This window comes from Nomascus leucogenys, chromosome 11 (genome assembly GCF_006542625.1).
Source record: "Nomascus leucogenys isolate Asia chromosome 11, Asia_NLE_v1, whole genome shotgun sequence".
Lineage (NCBI taxonomy): Eukaryota > Metazoa > Chordata > Mammalia > Primates > Hylobatidae > Nomascus > Nomascus leucogenys.
The window spans coordinates 35906599-35929053 of NC_044391.1; the positions used below are offsets into that span (position 1 = coordinate 35906599).

General features: G+C 34.9%; 1 protein-coding gene across 15 annotated transcripts in view; it reads right to left on the minus strand.

The window, feature by feature from the left end:
- The window catches only part of DGKB (diacylglycerol kinase beta), a 799601-nt gene that overhangs the window by 322568 nt on the left and 454578 nt on the right, over positions 1-22455 (minus strand). For all 15 annotated transcript variants that reach the window (XM_030822175.1, XM_030822171.1, XM_030822169.1 and 12 more), the window contains one exon: positions 6642-6706. In XM_030822175.1, the coding sequence (XP_030678035.1) occupies positions 6642-6706 (65 nt within the window). The remainder of the gene's footprint in view (positions 1-6641; positions 6707-22455) is intronic.

A 22455-nucleotide genomic window follows, 5' to 3' on the forward strand; every position in this document is an offset into this window, starting at 1 on the left:
GGTATCAATACCTTAAATAATAGTTATGTAGAATCAAGACTCACTCTACATATCACAGTTCAATCTTTATTGCATTTTTTGCACTATAAAAGTGTAAACTATAAAGGTAGTAAGATATATAGAAAAATATAGAGAAGATAAATATACCATGAAATAGTAAATAACTTAAAGAATAAATATCTATTGAGTACACAGTATGTTCCACAAACTCTGTAGTTACTAAAGCCCAAGAAAGAAAAAGCAGAAAGTAGTATAGAAATAAATCACATATTTCTGACCAGGGGGCTGCGAAACTATCTTTGCTTCATTCCAAAAATTAGAGACCAGATACTTTAAAATAAGCTGAGTGGATTTAAACAGTATTATTGTGATCACTAGCCATAAGTGCTTACTAGCTAATTTCTTTTAGTTTATTCTAGTAAAATGAATCATTGAAACCATGCTATGACTACATTTTTAAGAAATCTTTGTAAGACCACCTGATATGGTTTGGCTGTTTCCCCACCAAATCTCATCTTGAATTTCCACATGTTGTGTGAGGGACCCAGTGGGAAGTAATTGAATCCTGGAGGCAGGTCTTTCCCATGCTGTTCTCATGATAATGAATAAGTCTCACAAGATTGGATAGTTCTGTAAGGAGGAGTTTCCCTGCACAAGCTAGCTCTCTCATTGTCTGCCACCATCCATGTACGATGTGACTTGTTCCTCCTTGCCTTCCACCATGATTGTGAGGCCTTCTCAGCCATGTGGAACTGTAAGTCCAATAAACCTTTCTTTTGTAAATTGTCCAATCTCTAATTAATGTCTATCAGCAGCATGAAAACAGACTAATGCAATAAATTGATACCAGTAGAATGGGGCACTGCTGAAAAGATACCCAAAAATGTGAGAGCAACTTTGGAACTGGGTAACAGGCAGAGGTTGGAACACTTTGGAGGACTCAAAAGAAGGCAGGAAAATGAGGGAAAGTTTGGAGCTATCTAGAGATTTGTTGAATGGCTTTGTCCAAAATGCTGATAATGATATGGACAATGATATCCAGGCTGAGGTGGTCTCAGATGGAGATGAGGAACTGGTTGGGAACTGGAGCAAAGGTGACTTGTTATGTTTTAGCAAAGAGACTTGTGGCATTTTGTCCCTGCCCTAGAGATTTGTGGAACTTTGAACTCAAGAGAGATGATTTAGGGTATCTGGTGGAAGAAATTTCTAAGCAGCAAACCATTCAAGAAGTGACTTGGGTGCTGTTAAAGGCATTCGGTTTTATAAAGGAAGTAGAACATAAAAGTTTGGAAAATTTGCAGCCTGACAATGCTATAGAAAAGAAAATCGCATTTTCTGTGGAGAAATTCAATAGGCTGCAGAAATTTGCATAAGTAATGAGGAGTCAAATGTTAATCCCCAAGACAATATGGGAAAATGTCTCCAGGGCATGTCAGAGACCTTTGCAGTAGGCCCTCCCATGATAGGCCCAGAGGCATAAGAGGAAAAAATGGTCTTGTGGGCTAAGCCAAGGGTCCCCATGCTGCATGCAGCCAAGGGACTTGGTGTCCGGTGTCCCAGCTGCACCATCCATGGCTGAAAGGGGCCAACATAGAGCTCAAACCATAGCTTCAGAGGGTGCAAGCCTCAAGCCTCAGCAGCTCCCACATGGTGTTGAGCCTGAGAGTGCACAGAAGTAAAGAACTGGGGTTTGAGAACCTCTGCCTAGATTTCAAAGTATGTATGGAAACGCCTGGATGCCCAGGAAGCAGTTTGCTGCAGGGGCAGGACTCTCACAGAGAACCTCTGCTAGGGCAGTGAGGAAGGGAAATGTGGGGTAAGAACCCCCACAAAGCATCCCTACTGGGGCACCACCTAGTGGAGCTGTGAGAAGAGGGCCACCATCCTCCAGACCCCAGAATGATAGATCCACCGACAGCTTGCACCATGTACCTGGAAAAGCCCCAGACACTCAATGCCAGACTGTGAAAGCAGCCAGGATGGGAGACTATACCCTGCAAAGCCACAGGGGCAGAGCTGCTCAAGGTCATGGAAGCCTACCTCTTGGCATCAGCTTGACCTGGATGTGAGACATAGAGTCAAAAGGAGATCATTTTAGGGCTTTAAGATTTGACTGTCCCACTGGATTTTGCAGTTGTGTGGGGGCAGGTAGCCCCTTTGTTTTGGCCAATGTCTCCCATTTGGAATGGCTGTATTTACTCAATGTCTGTGCTCCCATTGTATCTAGGAAGTAACTAACTTGCTTTTGATTTTGTAGGTTCATAGGCAAAAGGGACTTGCCTTGTCTCAAATGAGACTTTGGACTGTGGACTTTTGAGTTAATGCTGAAATGAATTAAGACTTTGGGGGACTGTTGGGAAGGCATGATTTGTTTTGAAATACGAGGACATGAGATTTGGGAGGGGCCATGGGCAGAATGATATGGTTTGGCTATATTCCCACTCAAATATCATCTTGAGTTTCCATGTGTTGTGGGAGGGACCTGGTGGGTGGTAACTGAATCATGGGGGTAAGTTTTTCCCATGCTGTTCTTATGATAGTGAATAAGTCTCATGAGATCTGACGGTTCTATATGGGGGAGTTTCCCTGCATAAGCCCTCTCTCTCTTTGCCTGCTGCCATCCACATAAGATGTGACTTGCTCCTCCTTGCCTTCTGCCCTTCCGTGATTGTGAGGCCTTCTCAGCCATGTGGAACTGCAAGTCCAATAAACCTTTCTTTTGTAAATTGTCCAGTCTCAGGTATGTCTTTATCAGCAGTGTGAAAACAGACTAATACACTGCCGATACTTTTCCTATAACTGGTTCCATTTTGCATGTTACTTGGAAGTCCTTTTCAATGTTACATAGTTTTACACAAGGAATTTCACACTGCTTTGCATGTTTTTCTAAAATCATTATACGCCTTTATAATTGCCCTTTTTAATGTTGCTTGTTTTAGTGTGGTAATAAATAAGTATTAATATCCTTTTTTTCCAAAAAGGAAGTATTTAAAGTCATCTATCTAAATAGCACCATGAGAAGTATTATGTATGTGAATTATGAATGTAAATATGTTTATAAATACTAATTGCCAATTTATATAAATATTTTGAATATCAATATTATGTAATAAATAGTTTAAAATTCTAGTAGCATAAATATTTAAAGTTTTTTTTTTTCTTGAGTCTAAAGGACTGGAAGTTTTTATTCAAATTCAGTTTGTTGGAAGAATATCTTAAAGTTTAGAAAGTTAAATAGCATGCTTTCTTTTAACAGTTAACTTAGATTTATATAGAAATTTGGAAAGAATATGATATAAACCTTTCAACTAGCACTCTCTTAAGCACCGGAAAAATCATTACCTTTCCCAGTTCTTTCAATTTCTGTCATAAGAAGCATAGAGAACAGAACTATATATTTTGGTAATTAATTTCCTTAAGATAATGTTAGAAACATCATGTTCTTTAAAATATAAATGAATTTCAAGGTGAGCATGCTGGAGGATAATATTAATGACATGTGATTTATTGTGACAAGAGATCTGATCTGAAATACCATTATTAGGAGTACTTAAAAAAATCCATTTGCAAATTCCTGAAAATATGAAAGTGTGCTATGGCTGAGCCTGTCGCAATGTTGAAATCTGAACTATCTGCCATTGTAAGTACAAAATTGCTTGGGTACAATATGTCTTCCTCACAGAAATTCATCAGAAAATGTTCATATCATGAATATATCACATTATGGTTTAGGGAATTGCCTAAATGCTTGAAATGATAACTGTAGACTTAATCTGCAAATGTATAGATTGAAACATACATGCCTAATTGACTTGGTAATATATGGAATTCTGTGGCTGATCATTATCTTAAAAAACATTTGGCCAATAATACATTGAACATCTACTCTATACCTGGTTCTTGAACTTGCAATAGAAACCTGTGACTTTGTGTCATTTTAGAGAGTATTTTCTATGTTATTATCTCTAGCAAAGAGTCCCTATAAGCTATTTATAAGCCAGATTCATTCATTTTCTTTGCAAAACTCAAATTTGCAAAGAAGTTTTAATAGTTAGTTTTACATATTGTAAAAAACATTGCAGTTTACGAACACATTGTTGTAAATGGCATCTAATCACATATTGAGCAGTGAGAAATGTCACAAATTAGTAGAGCTATTAGTAATAAAAAATTAAATAGATATGTGAATAATAGAAGTCTTTATGAGTAAGAAGACTTAAAAATTATTTTGCAGAAATAAATTCATTAGCCTCTGATGCTTGAGAGAGGGTAATAAATATTGGCATTCTTACACATAGGTTGTCAAATATGATTAGCACATAAATATATTGATATACCTCTCTATACATTCAATTCTCCCCTGCCCTCTCACCCTGCTGCCACAATTCTCTCCTTTTTCTGTTGCTATGGCTCTCTTTTTCTCTCTCTTTCTCTCTCTCCTCAATAAGTTTAGGAGAGTAATGCCTTATAAATTGTAAACATTTGTTTTCTTGGTATATTTCTTAAAGCCTTTAACTCTCTAAGAGGTACACTCCAAAAGGTATTATCCAAACACGCTTTTGTTTTTTTGCTTGAAACCTATTTTAATATATGAATATAAACTTCTTTATGAATATAACATAAATAATATATATGAATATAAATATGAATGCTTCATAGAATGACATGTGGAAGAGCATAGACTACTCTATCTTATATAATATGTTTTGTATACATTAATGGCTATATTCATTTCCAGGATATTTGAGGTGTATAATCAAGTGCTGAAATCTATACAGTACATATACTTTCACTGTTATGTCAATTTATTTTCACATGTGTTTCATGAACTAAAACTAAATCTTGTAAAATAAAAATGTCTATTCTAGGTACAAAGACAACTCATAGGTGCAAAATTTTAATTAGATTACTTTGATTTAATTTTGAAATGCACCTGGAGCAAAATTCAAACAGTACAATAAAGAAAAATACAGTTGTCACCACAACCACTTTGTTCCCCTCTCCAGAAGCAACCAGAGTTATAAAATTTGTGTGAATTATTCTGAAAATATATGTACACATATATATCCATATATGCATTTATTTCATTTTCTTTACAATAAAAAGTATAGTTTTCTGAGCTATGAGGAAAAAAGCAAATCATAAGGTCATGATTGATTTGTAGGGTAAAAAACAAATCAAGGCAATACCCAACATAGGTATTAGATTATGTTTTTAGTTACTAAAAATATATATATATTTTTTGAGATGGAATCTCGCTCTGTTGCCCAGGCTGGAGTGCAATGGTGCAATCTTGGCTCACTGCAACCTCCACCTCCTGGGTTCAAATGATTCTCCTGCCTCAGCATCTTGAGTAGCTTAGGTTACAGGCACCCACCACCACGCCCTCATTTTTGTATTTTTAGTAGAGACAGAGTTTCTTCATGTTAGTCGGGCTGGTCTCGAACTCCTGACCTCATGATCTGCCCACCTTGGCCTCCCAAAGTGCTGGGATTACAGGCATGAGCCACCGTGCCCGGCCTACTAAAAAGATCTCAATTGGTAAATTTAATGAAAAATTGATACAAACTCATGAAACATTTGCTGTGATGATTTATGCATAAAGTAGTGCACTCAATTTTAATATTTAGAAAACTATAAAACAATTTTGAAATAGTTTTTAACAGTATTTATTATGAACCTACATGGGAGAAGATTACATCAATGTACTCATGAGTGACAAAATTGAAATAAATGTAAGAATGTCCGGGGCAGGTATCTAATAAATGGTCTGTAACATTTATGGCAAGATGTAAGCCAAATGCAGAGACAATAAAGCCCTTGGCTTTGAATATTAATAGATAAAGTAACTTAAATATCTATACAGAAATGCTAGTTATGGTTTAGTAGCTTTGTGAGCTGAATAGAGTGGAAATGAGTATAATTGAAGCAAAAGATAATTCACTTCTTCTACCCCACTCTTCTAGGGGAGTGAGGTGGAGAGAGCCATATTTCCTTCTAGAAATGGGGAAGACACAGAACCAAGGCTTTCCTATTTCCCTGAGTAACTGTGAAGGTCAATGTCTACCTTTTTGAAGAAAAAATGTTTGCCTATTGCTCTTATGAGGAAAGAAATTTTGTTTGTCAAGGCTTTTCTCCTTGAAGAAATGTCTCTAAAAATAATTTATATTGGCATTGATATTACTATAATTTCTTTTGCATTTAGTTTAGGTCAATTTGAAGCTTATAGTCCAAAGATATATAATCCCTATGTAATATACACTTAGCATTATCAAATCAGAACCCTGTGTTTTTCCTTGGGATTAAGGTTGATTGCTGTTAATATAAGTCATGCAAACTTCCAGTGTGTCTCAAAACTATTATTTTCATATTTTACTTGAAATCTTTCTTTATAGCACGAGAATGAAATAGAGATGACTCATTGCATTCTTCATCATAGTTTCATCACAACCTAAGAAAAAATTAATTCATTTATCTATCATCTTAATATTTACACACACACACACACACACACACACACACACACGCACACAAAGCCTCATTAAGCCACTATATTATAAAATATTCTATACCATCTAGTGATCTTTTTATGGCAAAATTCAGTAACTATATCTATAATTTCATCTCTTTTGTCATCTTACCTACTGTTGAATTTCTCTGGGTGTTTTTCTCTCATGATGTGGAATCTGTGTGCAATGGAGGCATCCTAAGGGAAGAAAATAGAAAACAAAAACAGGACGGTTTATGATCCTATTATCTTATGAAAATGTAGGCTAAAATAAAAAAATAATATTTTAAAATGAACTTTTCTTTACAATATTATTGCCAACAATATTATGTGAAATTAGGCAAAAATGTGTGATCCATATAAATTCTATGCAGAAGTGATTTATGTAATAATTTCACAATTGATTATTTGTTACATTTACATCCAAGACTTTATTGCTATTTAATTTCTATATCTCCTTTAATGACTGGCTTTGGCCTCATGTTCAACGTATGTTGAAGATAGCACATATGAATGTAAATGTCAAATAGTAATGGAAAATATTGTTAAGCAACAGTTAGAAGGATGGCCTAAGTGGAGAAATGATCAGTACAGAAGCTCCTAATTATTTGAGATTAATTATGGGTAAAAGGATAGTTTGAGGGTGCATGTCTAGTAAAGATAAGTGCAATACTTGACTTCAGAATTTGCTCAGGTTGTCCTGATGTGTAATTAATAACTGTTTGGACCACAAGCAACTTTCTGGCATATCTCGTTGAATAGAAAAAAAAAAACAACAAAGAGAAACATTAATTTTGGGGGAATTGGTGACAAATACAATTTGTTTCTGAGACCCCAAGTGCATCAGTTCTGACCCTAATGGATGTTTTTTACTTTTAGCAAATACAGAATTTTTCCATGAGATAGAAATCATACTCAATGTGTGAGACTGGTGAAATACTGCTATCCAAGCTTTTCAAGCACGGACTGCTCCAACTGACTCTAAACAATTATCTCTGTTATTCCAAGTGTGGAGATATTTTCCCATTCTTCATCCACACATGATTAATCACTCAAATGAGGAACTAATATATTTACCAGTCATCTCAACAGAAAAGGGCTATTGTTGACATTCACTGTTAATTTTGTTTCAAAGTGGAGATAAAAGAAAAAGAAAACCAAACTCAAGGAAATAAAGAAGTTGTGTATTTGAGAGAATCTTGAAAACACTAATCAAGGATTAAAAGTCTAATGAATGAAATGAAAGGCTAATGTGCTTACTCATGCATAACAAAGCACGAAGCACAAAAAGAGAGGGACCAATGCCCACTGCAGATGGCAGAGAGTTGCAGGATAGAGCTAACTGTAATTTTTTTCTGTATAAACATTTGATACCCTAAAATTTGTCAAGTAATTGAATTAATCCATGAATGAAAATCACCCAGACATATAGATAGAGGTGTATAGAAACAATGCTTATAATAAAGGTTACAAAAATCCCCTTCTACGGTTTAATATTTAAGATGTTATTTTGTTATATATACATGGCCAACTTCCTGGTTTGCTAGGAAGTACAAATATCAAGATGGTTCACTTTTATTCATCCAACGATCACTCTCTAATCTAGTCGCAGAGTTCCTTTTTATAAATTTAATTCTATTAAGTCATAAACATATTATACTTTATAATATGAAGTTGTCTTACTGTGGTATGAGATTACAGGAAAAACATCTGAACTGGGCTATTTATGGTATATGTAGCATGATCAATTAATTAATTTTGAAATGCACTTACTTTTACTTTATCCCTAATCTGGTACAAAATCAATTTGGAACACCTTCCAATTAAAGGCATACATTCAGCAGACTAGTTAAACAAAAGCAAAGGAATATGAATCAAACACTAAAAATGAATGATCAATATTGCTTCCCAAAAGGAGAGTATCATTGAATTTACTTTTGCTTGAATTGTTTCTGCTAAGTCGGGGAGACTGAGACTTTTAAAAATAGATTGTGTAGTACAATTTTTTTTACAAGTGTATATTTTTGTAATAACAAATTTCTTCCTTTACAAAGCAACATAAACAGAATAGAGAAAGGGAGAGAGGCAAGAAGAGAGGAGGGAGAAGAGAGGGGAGAGACAGCAAAAGACCATTTAAGTAGACTAGACTATAATTGGGTAAACTCCTAGAAACACAGGACTGCATAGCCAAAGATAAAACTGATATTAGCTTATCTATCTTCAAGATACTTGGGCAATGGATCATTTAGTTAAGAGGGGAAAAAATAAAACTTAGTGTCAAACACTAGCAGGTCTTTTCCTTGTGTTGAATAGGTTCCACCATAAAAAGAGAGCTGGCATTGCCAACTACAGGATTGATAAGGAACAATGACAGCAGGTGTTCATTTGGATGAGAATTCAGATCCAATTCACATGGGACCCTGTCCCTTTGGCATAACTCCAAAGGGCTTGATAGAGTACTGCCAAAATCTGCAACATTATCCAGCAGCCATTTTTCAAGAGACACTAAAGGTTCTCTAAAGACAGGCCAAATAAGAAAAAGCTAAAATGCAATTTTAAAATAAATTTTACCATTTCTGTCTGAATGCATTACAGTTTTTAGACAACAGAAATAAATCAGCATTACTTCCGCTTCCTAGAAGGCAGAAACTCTGAATTCAGACTTTCTACTTCCAAGCCTTGTGACTTCAAACAAATTATTTATTCATTGAGAATCACAGCTTCCTTATCTTTAAAAGAGGATACTGACATCCCTTCAAAGCACCTTGGTGGAGATTTAATATCATTCTCTATAGCAATTGGAACAGTATTATTTATAGCTCATATTTTCATACATCTTATATACAAACCAGTATTTTCTTAAAGTTAAATGAGAATGCTAAATATGGTTAAATGACATATTTTTGAAATATATTTTTAAAGACTCAAATTGCTTATTATTTCCTTAACCTATATAGCTTTATTTTTAATTAATTAAAAAAATCGAAGAAATGAAAATAAATCAATTTTATTAAAGCAAAACAAATTTAAGCCTCATTGTGTTATTCAAACAGTAAAAAAATAATTAGCAACTTTTCTTGCTATATTTACATATATAAGTATATACAAATATATGTATATCAAATAATCAGCTTATTAGCCATATCTGTCTCCAATACTTGGTCACTAGAATTTTTCTGAAACGTATTTTTCCTTTTTCTGTATAGACTTATTTATGTTTTAAGTAAAATTGCCCTAAATCTCCAAATTTGCATTTTATGATTAATTTGAAAAGCTGATTATTTTCTATGGATCATAGCATTTTCAATTGAGAGAATATTCTATATGTATTGAGATCCCAGAGCCTATAGCAAATTCTGCTGAGGAGAATGTTGTCTTTATAAAAGGTAAAATATATGTACCCAAATATTGTCATCAATATTATCTTTTATTCTGTTTAAAGAATCTTTCTCTCACAAATAGTTTCTAAAATTTGTCAAGTAAATTGTTCGTTTTTGATGATTTGACCATTGCACCACATTAAATATGTTTTCAATTTTATTCCATTTTAGAATCGAATATAAATTTAGCCAGTTAGAAATGAGTGTCATCAAAAGAGTTATTCCAAAATCTAATTTTAGAATTAAAAATATCTTGCATACTATATGGGTTTTTATTATTGAAATAATTTAGTTCTTCCTTGTTTTTGGAGGAATAAATTCCAGTCTCTCCCTGTGTGCAAACTTTTCTTTTTCTCAAAAATTGTAATTTACTAAAAAGTTTCAAAAGCTGGTTTTCGGTGCTGTATTTGTTGAATATTTTGTTAAAGATTTCCAGTAATATTTTCGAAGTGTTATTGCATACAAGAAAATTGCCAATTTTAAGTGTACACTTCAATAAGTTTTGTCAAAGGTATACAATAACAACAATCTTTTCCTAAGCTTTTGTTCATTCATATTTCTTCTTACGTGGACTACATATTGAAGTCTGTGTCCATTTATCTCTGTATATTAAATTGACTGGGTTCAAGACCCAGCTCTAAATTTTACTGAATATTTTACCTTGAAAAGTTTGCTTAGATTTCCATTATTGTCATTTTCCTATATTAAAATAAGAATAATTTTAATAATGCCTGCCTTGCTTTGAAGATCTGGTGTTCTAATACCTGGAAGATAACGAGAACTGTGCCTGGTGTATAGAAAGCAAGAAAATAAATGTTAGCTATTACTATTGAAATATATTCATGATTTTGAGATTCATAATACCTTCTCCTTTGGTTTATTGAGATGGTTAATTAAATAAATTGCATAATCTTTAAGATGAAGTATATGAGGAAATTTTTGCTTTGGTATTCAGAATTTTGTGGGCTATGCATTCGTATATGATAAATTATCTAACAAACTCAAAAGGGTGAGGAGTATCACACTATACTTAAACTTCACATAAATATTTCTGCACTAGTACATATGAATATTGACTCAAGGAAAGATAAATTAACAATGTGAGATAGAGCTAACTGTAATTACAGTTACACTAGAAACACTACACTTTGTAATACCACAAAGAGCAGCTTAGTTCAGGTTATAGTTCTCACTAAGAAACTATAAAAATTTGGGTTTACAAAGCTTTGTTAGATTGAGCTTTTAGATAAGAGATTGTGGTTCTGTATTTCCCATCTGGAATAAAACAACGTTTGCTCTCCTGACAGTCTTTACCTGAATGTACTATGCTCTCCTGACAATCATTACCTGAATATGATATTTATATAAGGCACTATTTTTACCTGTTAATATCTTTAAAGAAAATTACAATAATAGCCACAAGTGGGATTATTTCCCAGGCAGATTGTATCAGATATTGATATCTGTAGTGCTGGGTTGATAAACAGAGCCAGAAGGTTTTCTTCTTTATGCTGCAGAATAGTTAATAATGCATGGGAATTATTTGTTCTTTAATCATCTGTGAAATGTTGGCCTGGCATTTTTTTTAGAGCTAACATTTTGGTTTTCTTGATTTCTCTGATATATTAGTTTTTCTATCTCTTCATAAATTATGTGTTTTATTACATCATCTGTAGTGGGCTCAGTGGTGCCCCCCAAAAAGTTATCAAATGCTAATAGCTGGAACCTGGTAACTTTTTTTTACAGAAGTGATCAACTTCATGATTGATATCGACTGGAACCAGTGACTCCTCTCTACATTGCACTTTCTTTTTGTGGGAATAGGAATGTGTACAACTGTCATACTATGCTTTTTTTGCCACTGTATTTTGAAAGCACATAACTTGTTCTCTACTTTCACATGTCCACAAATGGAGAGATATTTTACCTGAAGTTGGATCATACCAAGTGTCATCTATATCTGATTTAGGTTATTTACATGATGAGTTTTGGGACTTGGAGCTGAAGATATTTAGATCAGATTTTCTACTTAAGTTGATGATATAAAGGACTGAGCCATTTGGGGATATCAAAATGAGGTAAATGTATTTTGCACACAGACATGAATCTTTGGGGGCAAGAGGACAGTTAGCAGTGGGATGACTGTGATCCCTAAACATATCAGGTCCTAATCTCTAGAACCTTGAAATGTTACCTTCGATGGTAAAGGTTTTTGAAAATATGATTAATAATTTGGTGATGAGAAGATTATCCAGGTGGGACCTAATTCCCTTCACAATTTCCTTATGAGAGAGAAACAGAGATTAGACAGGAGGAGACGATGCGACTATAAAGGCAGACATTGGAGTGGTGCAGCCACAGCTTAAAGAATGCTGAAAGCCACCAGAAGCCGAGAGCGGCAAGAAATGTTTTCTTCCCCATCGCCTCTGGAGGGAGCATAGACCTGGGAGCACCTTGATTTTAGTCCAGGGATATTAAATTTGGATTTATCATCTCTTGAACTGTGAGACAATACGTTTCTGTTGTTATAAGCCAACAGGTTTGTGGTAATTTGTTACAGCAGGCATGGGAAACTTATACTTCATCTGTTCATGTAGGGTTTTTTTTTTTTTTTTTGAGAAAAACATTATTCTATAATATTTTAAGTCTTTCTTGAATCCATGGTTATTTTTATCCTCTTAATTTGAATTTGCATTATTTTTTATTTAACACGCAGTTTAGAATCTATAACTTAGCAAAAAGGCATATGAGCACATTAGAATAGGCATAGCAAAGTCTATATATACGTCAACTCCACAAAGTCGACATACAACAACCAAACAGTAAAACTCTAGAGGTAAAAACTGTCGTTTTGAAAAGAAAGACTTATTTTAACACGACGATATAGCGTGGCTGTTTTCCCCTCTGAATATCATGTTGAATTGTGGTACCCAGTGTTGGACGTGGAGCCTCGTGGGAGGAAATTAGATCATGGGGGCAGATTTCTTATGAGTGCTTCAGCACCATCTCCTTGGTGTTGCCACAATGGGTGAGTTCTCATGAGATCTGGCTTCCTAAAGTGTGTGGCATCTCCCCACACCTCTTGCTCCTGATATTGCCATGTGAGGCACCTGTTGCCCCTTTGCTTTCTGCCACGATCGTAAGCTTCCTCAGGCTTCAACAGAAGCTTATGCTGGTGCTATGCTTCCTGTACAGTCTGCAGAACCTTAAGCCAATTAAATCTCTTTTCTTAGAAATTACCCAGCCTCAGGTGTTTCTTTATAGCAAGCAAGAACGGCCTAACACACCCCAGATAGCACTGCTGAGTATCTATTTAACATTGTATGTGCGGTCTTTAGAAATATAACAGAAGAATTAAACAATAAAAGTTACATGTATCATAAAGAAAAAGAAAAGCTATCATTATTTGTACATGATATAATGTTATATACAGCAAATTCAAAGAAATAAACTGAAATCCACATAAATTGAGAGAAGAGTTTAAAGTTTCCCAGATATAGGAATAGTATATAACAATTAGTGGAATTGACAACATTAAAACAAAGTAACAGAAAAAATACCATTTACAATGGCAAAAGTAATTATAAATATATAGGTAAAAAGTCTGCTAATCTGAGTCCTATGGGGAAAAATGATAATTACTGAAAGACACACACACAAACACACACACACACAATCAGTGGAGATTGTGTGTAACACACTATCCTGAGTTACAAAGATTTAGGGAGTTGATGTTACAGTATCTGAGGAATGATACAAGCTGTTCTAAATGTGAGCATAGGTAGGAGCACCTGGACTTTTCTCTGTTAGACTGCATTTTTTGTCTTTTAGAACTAATGCTCATGAGGGGTGTGTGTCTGTGTGTGTGTGTGTGTGATTCCACAGGAACTCAGATGCATTATGTTGCACATCTGCAACTTCGCCTGCTGTGAATACATCAGATGGAACCCATTGTAGATTTCTGTTACTTACTTTTGGATTACACTGCTGGAACAACCAGGGCATTTTTCTAGAATGAAATAACTTAGAGACTTGGAGAAATACATGATTGAGAGCAAGTTAATGGGATTTAGAATAAAGCAAATCCCTAGAGTAGGATATAGGATTTGCTGAATGGTACATGAAAATTCAAAAGCAGATTTTAAATAGGGACACCTGGCCGGGTGCAGTGGCTCACGCCTGTAATCCCAGCACTTTGGGAGACTGAGACAGGCAGATGACTTGAGACCAGCCTGGTCAACATGGTGAAAACCCGTCTCTACTAAAAATACAGAAAAAAAAAAATAGCTGGGCATGGTGGCAGGCACCTGTAATCCCAGCTACTGGGAGGCTGAGGCAGGAGAATCACTTGAACCCAGGAGGCGGAGGTTGCAGTGAGCCAAGACTGCGCCATTGCACTCTGGCCTGGGTAACAAGAATAAAACTCCAACTCAAAAAAAAAAAAAAATAGGGACACTTTGGATGAAGGTGGCTGCACCTGTGAGCAGGTTCCAAGTGAATTATTTAATTTCTTGGGTATTTGATATTAGGTGATGGCAAAATTTATAATTAGAATTCAGTTTAAGTTATTAATCTCAAACTTTACAATCCATTTTAGTCTTTTTTAAAAAAAATAATTATTCCATAAAGTTGGACACAGTCATATCACTCTTGTGATTGTGTTGCAGAGGGCAGTGATACCCAGGTTATCTATGAGATAAGGCCTGCCTTACTTCAGTATCTTCCCATTGTCCCTCCCATTCAGGAAGGGCCCCTAGGGAAAGTAGTAGCTATACACTGGGAGAAGGGGCAGCATCATTATTCTGTCAAAAACAGATGGTGGCCTCTAACCTGAAGAAGTGCACTGTTGTAATTGGAGGAAAGTTTACTGTTTTAAAATGACTACCAAAAAGTCTGTGGAAAACCACATAGGATCATGCAGAATACTGGGGTAGGTAAAACACTCATATGTCCAAAGGGACAATGTGAGGAGCTAGTTACCAGACCCAGAGGGAAAGAGTTATATAGAGAAAACGGCCTTGGGAGGAAAAGACATCTAGCCCCAGGTGACTTTTTCACCCAGGTATCCAGGAACATAAGAACCCGAACCCTGCTTTATTTCCTCTCATCTACTGTGGGGATCTCAACTGGCCAACTCCACTAGAAGAAAGAGGGCAAGGGAACTTTGCTGTCTTCTACACAGGACATTTCTCAGGGAGACAGCAGAATGGACAAGGGCAGAGAGAATATCTAGAGAGGCAAACAGAAGCACCCAGAACACAGGGACCACAGTCCTTGAGATTCAATGCTTGTGGTAGAATGGAGAGCTGTGTGTGCACAGAAGTCTAAAAAGCACCAGTACCAAATCTATGGTAAAGTATTGACAATTATTAATTAAGGTGAGCACCGGAGTATCAATATAAATTGTTTTATATTTTCCTCTATACATTATGCATTAAACATTTACATTTAAACTTCAATAATTTAGATTAAAAGTATTTCATTAAATCTATAGATTTAATTGAAGTAAAAGATTAATCTTTGTCTTATTAAAATTGATACATAGCATTACCTTTAACCTTTTCATAATGGCCAGAGTCATCTTGTTAAGTAACACACGCCACGTACTGTGGTGGGCAGAGCGTGTAGGGCTACTCACTTTCCATGAAATGACTCCAGACTGCAGAGTGGTAGTTGTGCCTTCTAATCTTTTCAGTATTTTTAACTTATTTCCTCTTCCATCATATTAGACTGTTTAACATTCACATCCTGCTGCAAACAACATGTCTGTCGCTAGCAGTTTCCTCCTGTTTGCTTGATTTTAATTGTCATGTATTGAAAAGAAATGAAACCTTAGAATTTTAAATTTAGAATTGACCTTAAATAATGCTCATAGGTTAGACTAGTAAGGTGGTTTTAAAAAAGCCAAGATGAATCTAGAATAGGACCAATAAGCATAAAAGGAGCTGGATTAAAACTCTGTGGGCTTCTACCATAAGTGAATGTTAGTAATTTTCTATGTGAACTTTAAGTTAATCATTGTAACTATTTCTAAATATTTAATTATGCCTACTGCCTAGATTTCCATTTTACTCCAAAAAGTCAAAGTTCTTAAGAAAATTCTTTTTTTTTTTTTTTTTTTTTTTTGAGATAGAATCTCTCCCTGTCACCAAGGCTGGAGTTCAGTGGTGTGATTATAGCTCACTGCAGCCTTGAACTCCTGGGCTTAAGTGATCCTCTTGCCTTGACCCCTCAAGTAAGCCGGGATTATAGGCATGAGCCATCATGCCTGACTAACGTTTCTTTTTTTCTTTAGAGATGAGAGATGAGGTCAAGCTATGTTGTCCAGGCTACTCTCAAACTCCTGGCCTCAAGTGATTCTCCTACGTCAGCCTCCAAAATGTTGGAATTAACAGGTGTGAGCCAATGTGCCTGGCAAAAATTACCTTTGACAAATCAATTATTATTGGAAATAAAATATATTTCTCATCTGCTGTAAATAAAAACTTATGAAAATTAGAATATGACAGGATTGAAAGCAAATGTACAAATGATTACTATGCGTCTCAATTCCAAAACAGAAACCCATGACTACAGCTAGCGAATCAGATGAGGAGATTTTAATTAAGTTTTAATAATCTTACTGAGAATTTCTCTAGGTTACAAATATTTCATACAGAAGAGTTCATGAAATTGGGCAGACTAATTCAAAATATGAAACAAATTGACCTCAGAGAATCTAGAGACAACTTCCAAGAAGATAATATAAATTATAAATCCCACTCTTGCTCTTTCCTGCATACAATACGTAGCATTCGCAATGCCAGAAAACGTCTGTAATGGTCATTTCACATAATTAACTGTAAGCTTCAGAAACAAACTTGTAGAAACAATAAACTTACTATACACTTACTATAACCACAAATAGATCATTTATGTGATGAAAATGCTCCCTTAAATACAAAGTTTCTTCTACCAAGCAAATTCCAGACTCATTTTTAATGGATTAAAGAGATGGAATTTCTCTTAAGGCATTTATTTTAAATCTCTAGATTTAGGCCAGGTGCAGTGGCTCATGCCTGTTAACCCAGCACTTTGGGAGGCTGAGGTGGGCATATCACCTGAGTTCAGGAGTCTGAGACCAAAATGGCAAAGCCCCATTTCTACTCAAAAAAAAAAAAAAAGTATATATATAAAATTAGCTTGGTGTGGTGGCATGCACCTGTAGTACCAGCTACTCGGGAGGCTGAGGCAGGAGAATCGCTTGAACTCAGGAGGAGGAGATTGCAGTGAGCTGAGATTGTACCACTGCACTCCATCCAAACTGGGTGACAGAGCAAGACTCTGTCTCCAAAACAACAACAACAACAACAAAACAACAACAACAACAACAAAAACCCTTCTAGATTTAGGTCTAGAAATCTAAAATGAAGAAAATTGTACAGAGCATACAATCAGAACTGAATTAAAAGTGTAACCCAACATGTCATGGAAGAAACAAATCATCTGTGTCTTAACATAGAATTAATCTACTTCCCTAAGTGTCACCTGCCAAGAAAATACTTAACAAAAATCTTTACTAAGATGATCGTAGGCCTAGAATATTTCACAAACTCTGCCTGTATCTATTGAATAATGTAGGGTTCCAATGTGTTTTGGTCTCCCTCTAATAGAATCCTTATTTCATAGTTTCCATTCCTCTTTCCCAGTTAGAAAACAATGACAGGTATATAAACTTATATAGCTAAAATATTTACTATAATCACTTGATTGAGATTTTGAATTGAGAAATCAAGTCAATATAATATACTTAAAACTTCATTTCACAGTAAATAGATATTTAACTCTGTTTTAGTTTCTGGGAACCGTAAGTGTTTTTGCTGATATATATTATTTTCAATAATCAAGATATCTTTTTCAGTTAATGCACAAAGGTTGTATCCATCAATTACATTTATATGTCTCAGGCTGATTGGTCTTTGCAGTGTTCATTCAATCTGATAAAAGCTGCAAATGTGTTCAGTGCTTTGATGTAATTTCTGTAAATCTGCAAAGAAAGACTTATCATCTTTGAATGCCCAAGGGTTTGAAATGTGACAGCGTAATACTTAATTTTGCAAAATAAATCCAAGTCAAAACCTCATGTGCGTTCGCAATCATTAAATTGAAGTGGGGAATGACCAAAGTGGTATGAGTGGTCACCAGTAACTTGGGATGAGATGGGAGAGTAAGAGGTGGGGATACAGGCAGCAGTGGAGCCTGAGGTGGACACAAAGGAGGAGGGGAAATGAGATAGAAGAAAAATCATGTTTACTATCTACAAGTAGGAATGAGAATAGATCTCAAAGGTGAGGGAGGAAATAAGCCTGCAATTGAGGCTAAGGGGTCCCTTGAGAATTATATTGGGACAGAGAGAAGGGAGCTGGATATGTGGTGGAACGAGAACTAGAAATAATACAACTTTCACGGCAAAAGTCTGAAGGTAAGGCTCTCTATAACATTCATTAACTCAACGCCAATAGTATCGATGCTGCACCAAGAACAGAGCGCAAAGTGCAATTACAGAGTTTTTAATCCCATTTAATTTCCTTAGTGAGTCTATGAGGTAAATATTGTTTTAGAGAAAAAACTGAAACTTAATTGGTTTACATAACTCAGCAAAAATCAAGTTAAGGTAGCCAAAACTTAAACCAGAATATATGCACATATATGTAAATAGCACATAGTTACGTAGTCTACTCTCTCAAAAGGCTTTAGCTTATGAATTCCAAAGAGAATCAAGCTTTATTATAAGAATAATTTCCAAAATATAATTATATTCTTTATACCTGAAAGAGAATTATATTAATAATTTGGTTAATTTCAATTAGATATCTCCAAGTGGCAGCATAGTTTATTTATTTGCATCTCATTTCATCTAGGCAGCCACGTGCCCAGCTAATAAACAAATAAATTCTGAATTTCCTGGGTTCTTTTGTAACTAGAAATGGTTATCTAAATAGAGGTCCCTTCCACCCTTCATCACTACCACCTTACTCACAGGAATGTGGACTTAATTCCTGAAAGGTGAAAAAGGGGACAAAAAGGAGTCCAGTCCTTTAAAACAACTTGAAGCTGTCATACTGGCTTTGAACTAACTTCTTCCAGTTGTGCTGGGAAAAGAAGCCTATGACTTAGAACTTTGCTATTGTTCCATAAGGCCAATCATGATCCTAACTGAAACAAAGGTAATCATTTATTCAGCACCTCATTCCTGTGAGAACATAAAATTAGGGAGTCAGTAAATTCTGTAATGGCGATTTCTACAAAATATTTCACTCAGTTATTTTTCTTTAGAGACAAAATTACAAAACTTTGTATTTATATAGAGCTGTGTGATTTCCAAATGATTTTCTGGTAAATTATACATTTTGGCCTGATTAATTGTGGTAATTTTTTTTAAATGCAGAAACAGGAGAGATGCTAATGTTTGCCTTTTAGAAAGAATAGATTTGAGTTTAAGGGGCTTTCTAGAGATTATGCAGCTCCCTAGAAGTGAGAATGAGTTTAGTCTTTAAACTCCCAATCCATGACTCATGGTGCTACTTCCATATTGATATGGTTTGGCTGTGTCCCCACCCAAATCTCATTGGGAATTTTAGCTCCCATAATTCCCATGTGTTATGAGAGGGAGTAGGTGGGAGAAAATTTAATCATGGGGGCGTTTTCCCCCATATTGTTCTCATGGTAGTGAATAAGTCTCATGAGATCTGGTGGTTTTTTAAGAGAAAACTCTTTTCACTTGGCTCTCATATTCTCTCTCTTGTCTGCTGCCATGTAAGATGTGCCTTTTACCTTCTGCCATGATTGCCAGATCTTCCCAGGCACATAGAACTGTGAATTCATTAAATCTCTTTTTCTTTATAAATTACCCAGTCTCAGGTATGTCTTTATCTGCAGCATGGAAATGGACTAATACACATCTCACCAAGCAATACGGATTACTGGATAATTCACTTGATGTTAATTTTCATGGAGGACCACTCCTGCTTTTCTCTAAGGTATTTCATCATTTATTGTTGCTAATGCTATTAGCACCCAATATTTCCTAAAAGAACACATATTATTTAGAAATTTGGAGGCTGCTTGTGTCCATAATTCTATTCTTAACCTAATGGTAGGTTTTATTTAATTAACGATTTAGTTCCTGGAGGATGTTAAAAAACAAAATAATGTTGATTGATTCTTTTTAAATGATAAATAACATTTGTCCTGGTTCTTTGTTCTCAAGAATAGTATTATTTTAAATGTCCTTTATTGTAATCATAGTAATTAAAGAGAATCAAATCAGTAAATTAATAGCTTAAAACCATAATGAGAGACTCCTAATTTATCTAACTTAAGTTAGAAAAATTGAGTCCAACATCCCTCAGCAAAAATATCTCATACCTCAATGCTACAAAGAACATTGTAAAAAGTGACTGCAGAACTCCCACAATACTAAACTAGTATTTGAAAGAGAATATAGGCCTATTGCATTATCCTTATAAATGATTAATATTTAATTCATAAAAGTTTACAGAGATAAGTGTTTTGTTTATAAAGTAATATAAAAACTAAAATCTATTGTGTATCTAGAAAAAACTTTTAGACATAAAATCTATAAGAGGAAATTGCTCCTGTTAATCTTTGCTTTTATTACCCTAAAACAGGGCTATAACTAGTCTATTGAAGACTTTCCTATGGGCAGCAGAGAAAGGAACAATAATGTGAACAGGTTTTATGTATTGCAGAAGATCAAATCTTGTTGAGGGAGTGAGGGGGAAGCTATTGTCTAGGGTGGGGGTGAAGGCTGGAGTTGAAAGCCCTGAGGGAAAATTTAAAAATATCAATAAAAGAACATATATAAGATATTGCTTTGGTGGCATTTAAAATATTTGCTCATGTTTTTCCATCCTAAAAACAAAGGTCTAGTCTTTATGCAAGGAAAATTATCTATATTTTGGATTGTTTGAAGAAAAGAAAATATAATTGACACATTTGTTAGTGTGGTACAGCTTACAGGGATTCACAGAATTAATGGGTATTAGATATATTACTTCAATCTCTGTTTTCTGCAAATCATGAACTGCCCCCCACTCCCATGATGGGTTTCTACAGTTCTAGACCTGATGTATTTCTAGGTCTGACCTATTATGCCACGATAAAGTAATTTAACAAACACCTCTAAAAATAAAAGACATGGTTCACCTCAAAAATAATAAGGGCCAAGAAATTTAAATCCTTTTGATGGTTTACATTCAATAGCAATAACAACTCAATACAATTACACATTTGAAGTACATGACAAAAAGGGTTAAACTTTAATGGATTGAAAGAAATATTTTAATTATACTGTTTGTAAGTTGTAATAAATAGTAATAGCTATAGTCAAATTTTGCAAACATGGAACTATCCCTGTATGCTTACATAGACATAACCATTTTTCAATACATCTACTTTGAATGCTGAATACATGCAAACTTTCAGAGGCATATTTGCCTAGTGTTAGAATTTGTGATAAAATAGTTTTATGTTAGTTTCCAGCAAAATGGTTCTCTAATTAGGCACGTATATGTGGTCAATTATATTTATTTGAATAAATTATGGATTGAAAATGGAGTTTTACGTTCTACTCTGCTATTGGAAGACTAAAAGGAAGAGATGGTGATGCTTGATATAACAATGGATACTAAAACCATATTTCCCCTTATCTACGGGGTATACATTCTAAGACTTTCAGTAGATGCCTGAAACTGCAGATAGTACAGAACCGTGTATATAAGTATATATATGGTTTTCCCACACATATGTACATACCTATGATAAAGTTTAAATTAGAAATTAGGTACAGTAAATAGTAACAATAACTAATAATAAAATAGAACAATTATCACAATATACTGTAATAAAAGTTATGTGAATGTGGTGTTTATCTCTCCCAAAATATTTTCTTATACTGTAGTCACCCTACTTCTTGCGATGAAACAAGATGATATGAAGCTTACAGAATGAGATAAAGTGAAGTGAACAGGCACCATGAATGTAGCATTAGGCTACGAGTGACCTAAGTGGCAGGTAGCATATTCAACGTGGATTCCCTAGACAAAGGGATGATTCAAGACCTGGGTGGGAGGTCCAGGGATGGTCCAAGATTTCATCATGCTACTAGAACAGTGTGCAATTTAAAACATATAAATTGTTTATTTCTGGAATATTTGATGAATATTTCAGACTATGGTTGACTGCAGTAACTGAAACCGTGGAAAGCACAACCGCAGATAAAGGGGACTACTGTAATATTAAGCATTCTACATTTCTGGACTTATCCAGCATGTAAACTTCTCACATATAAAAACATCATCATAAAATACCATGGCTATCATGGTATCATACACACACGCACACACACACACACACACACACACACACACACACGGCTATGTATACATCATAGCAATTAAACTGAAATGTGATGTTAATCATATGCCATATCCAGTATAAAATCTATAATTACATGTATGGACAAAATGCTCCACGTTATTTTGGCACCAATGTATTAGCTTCAAT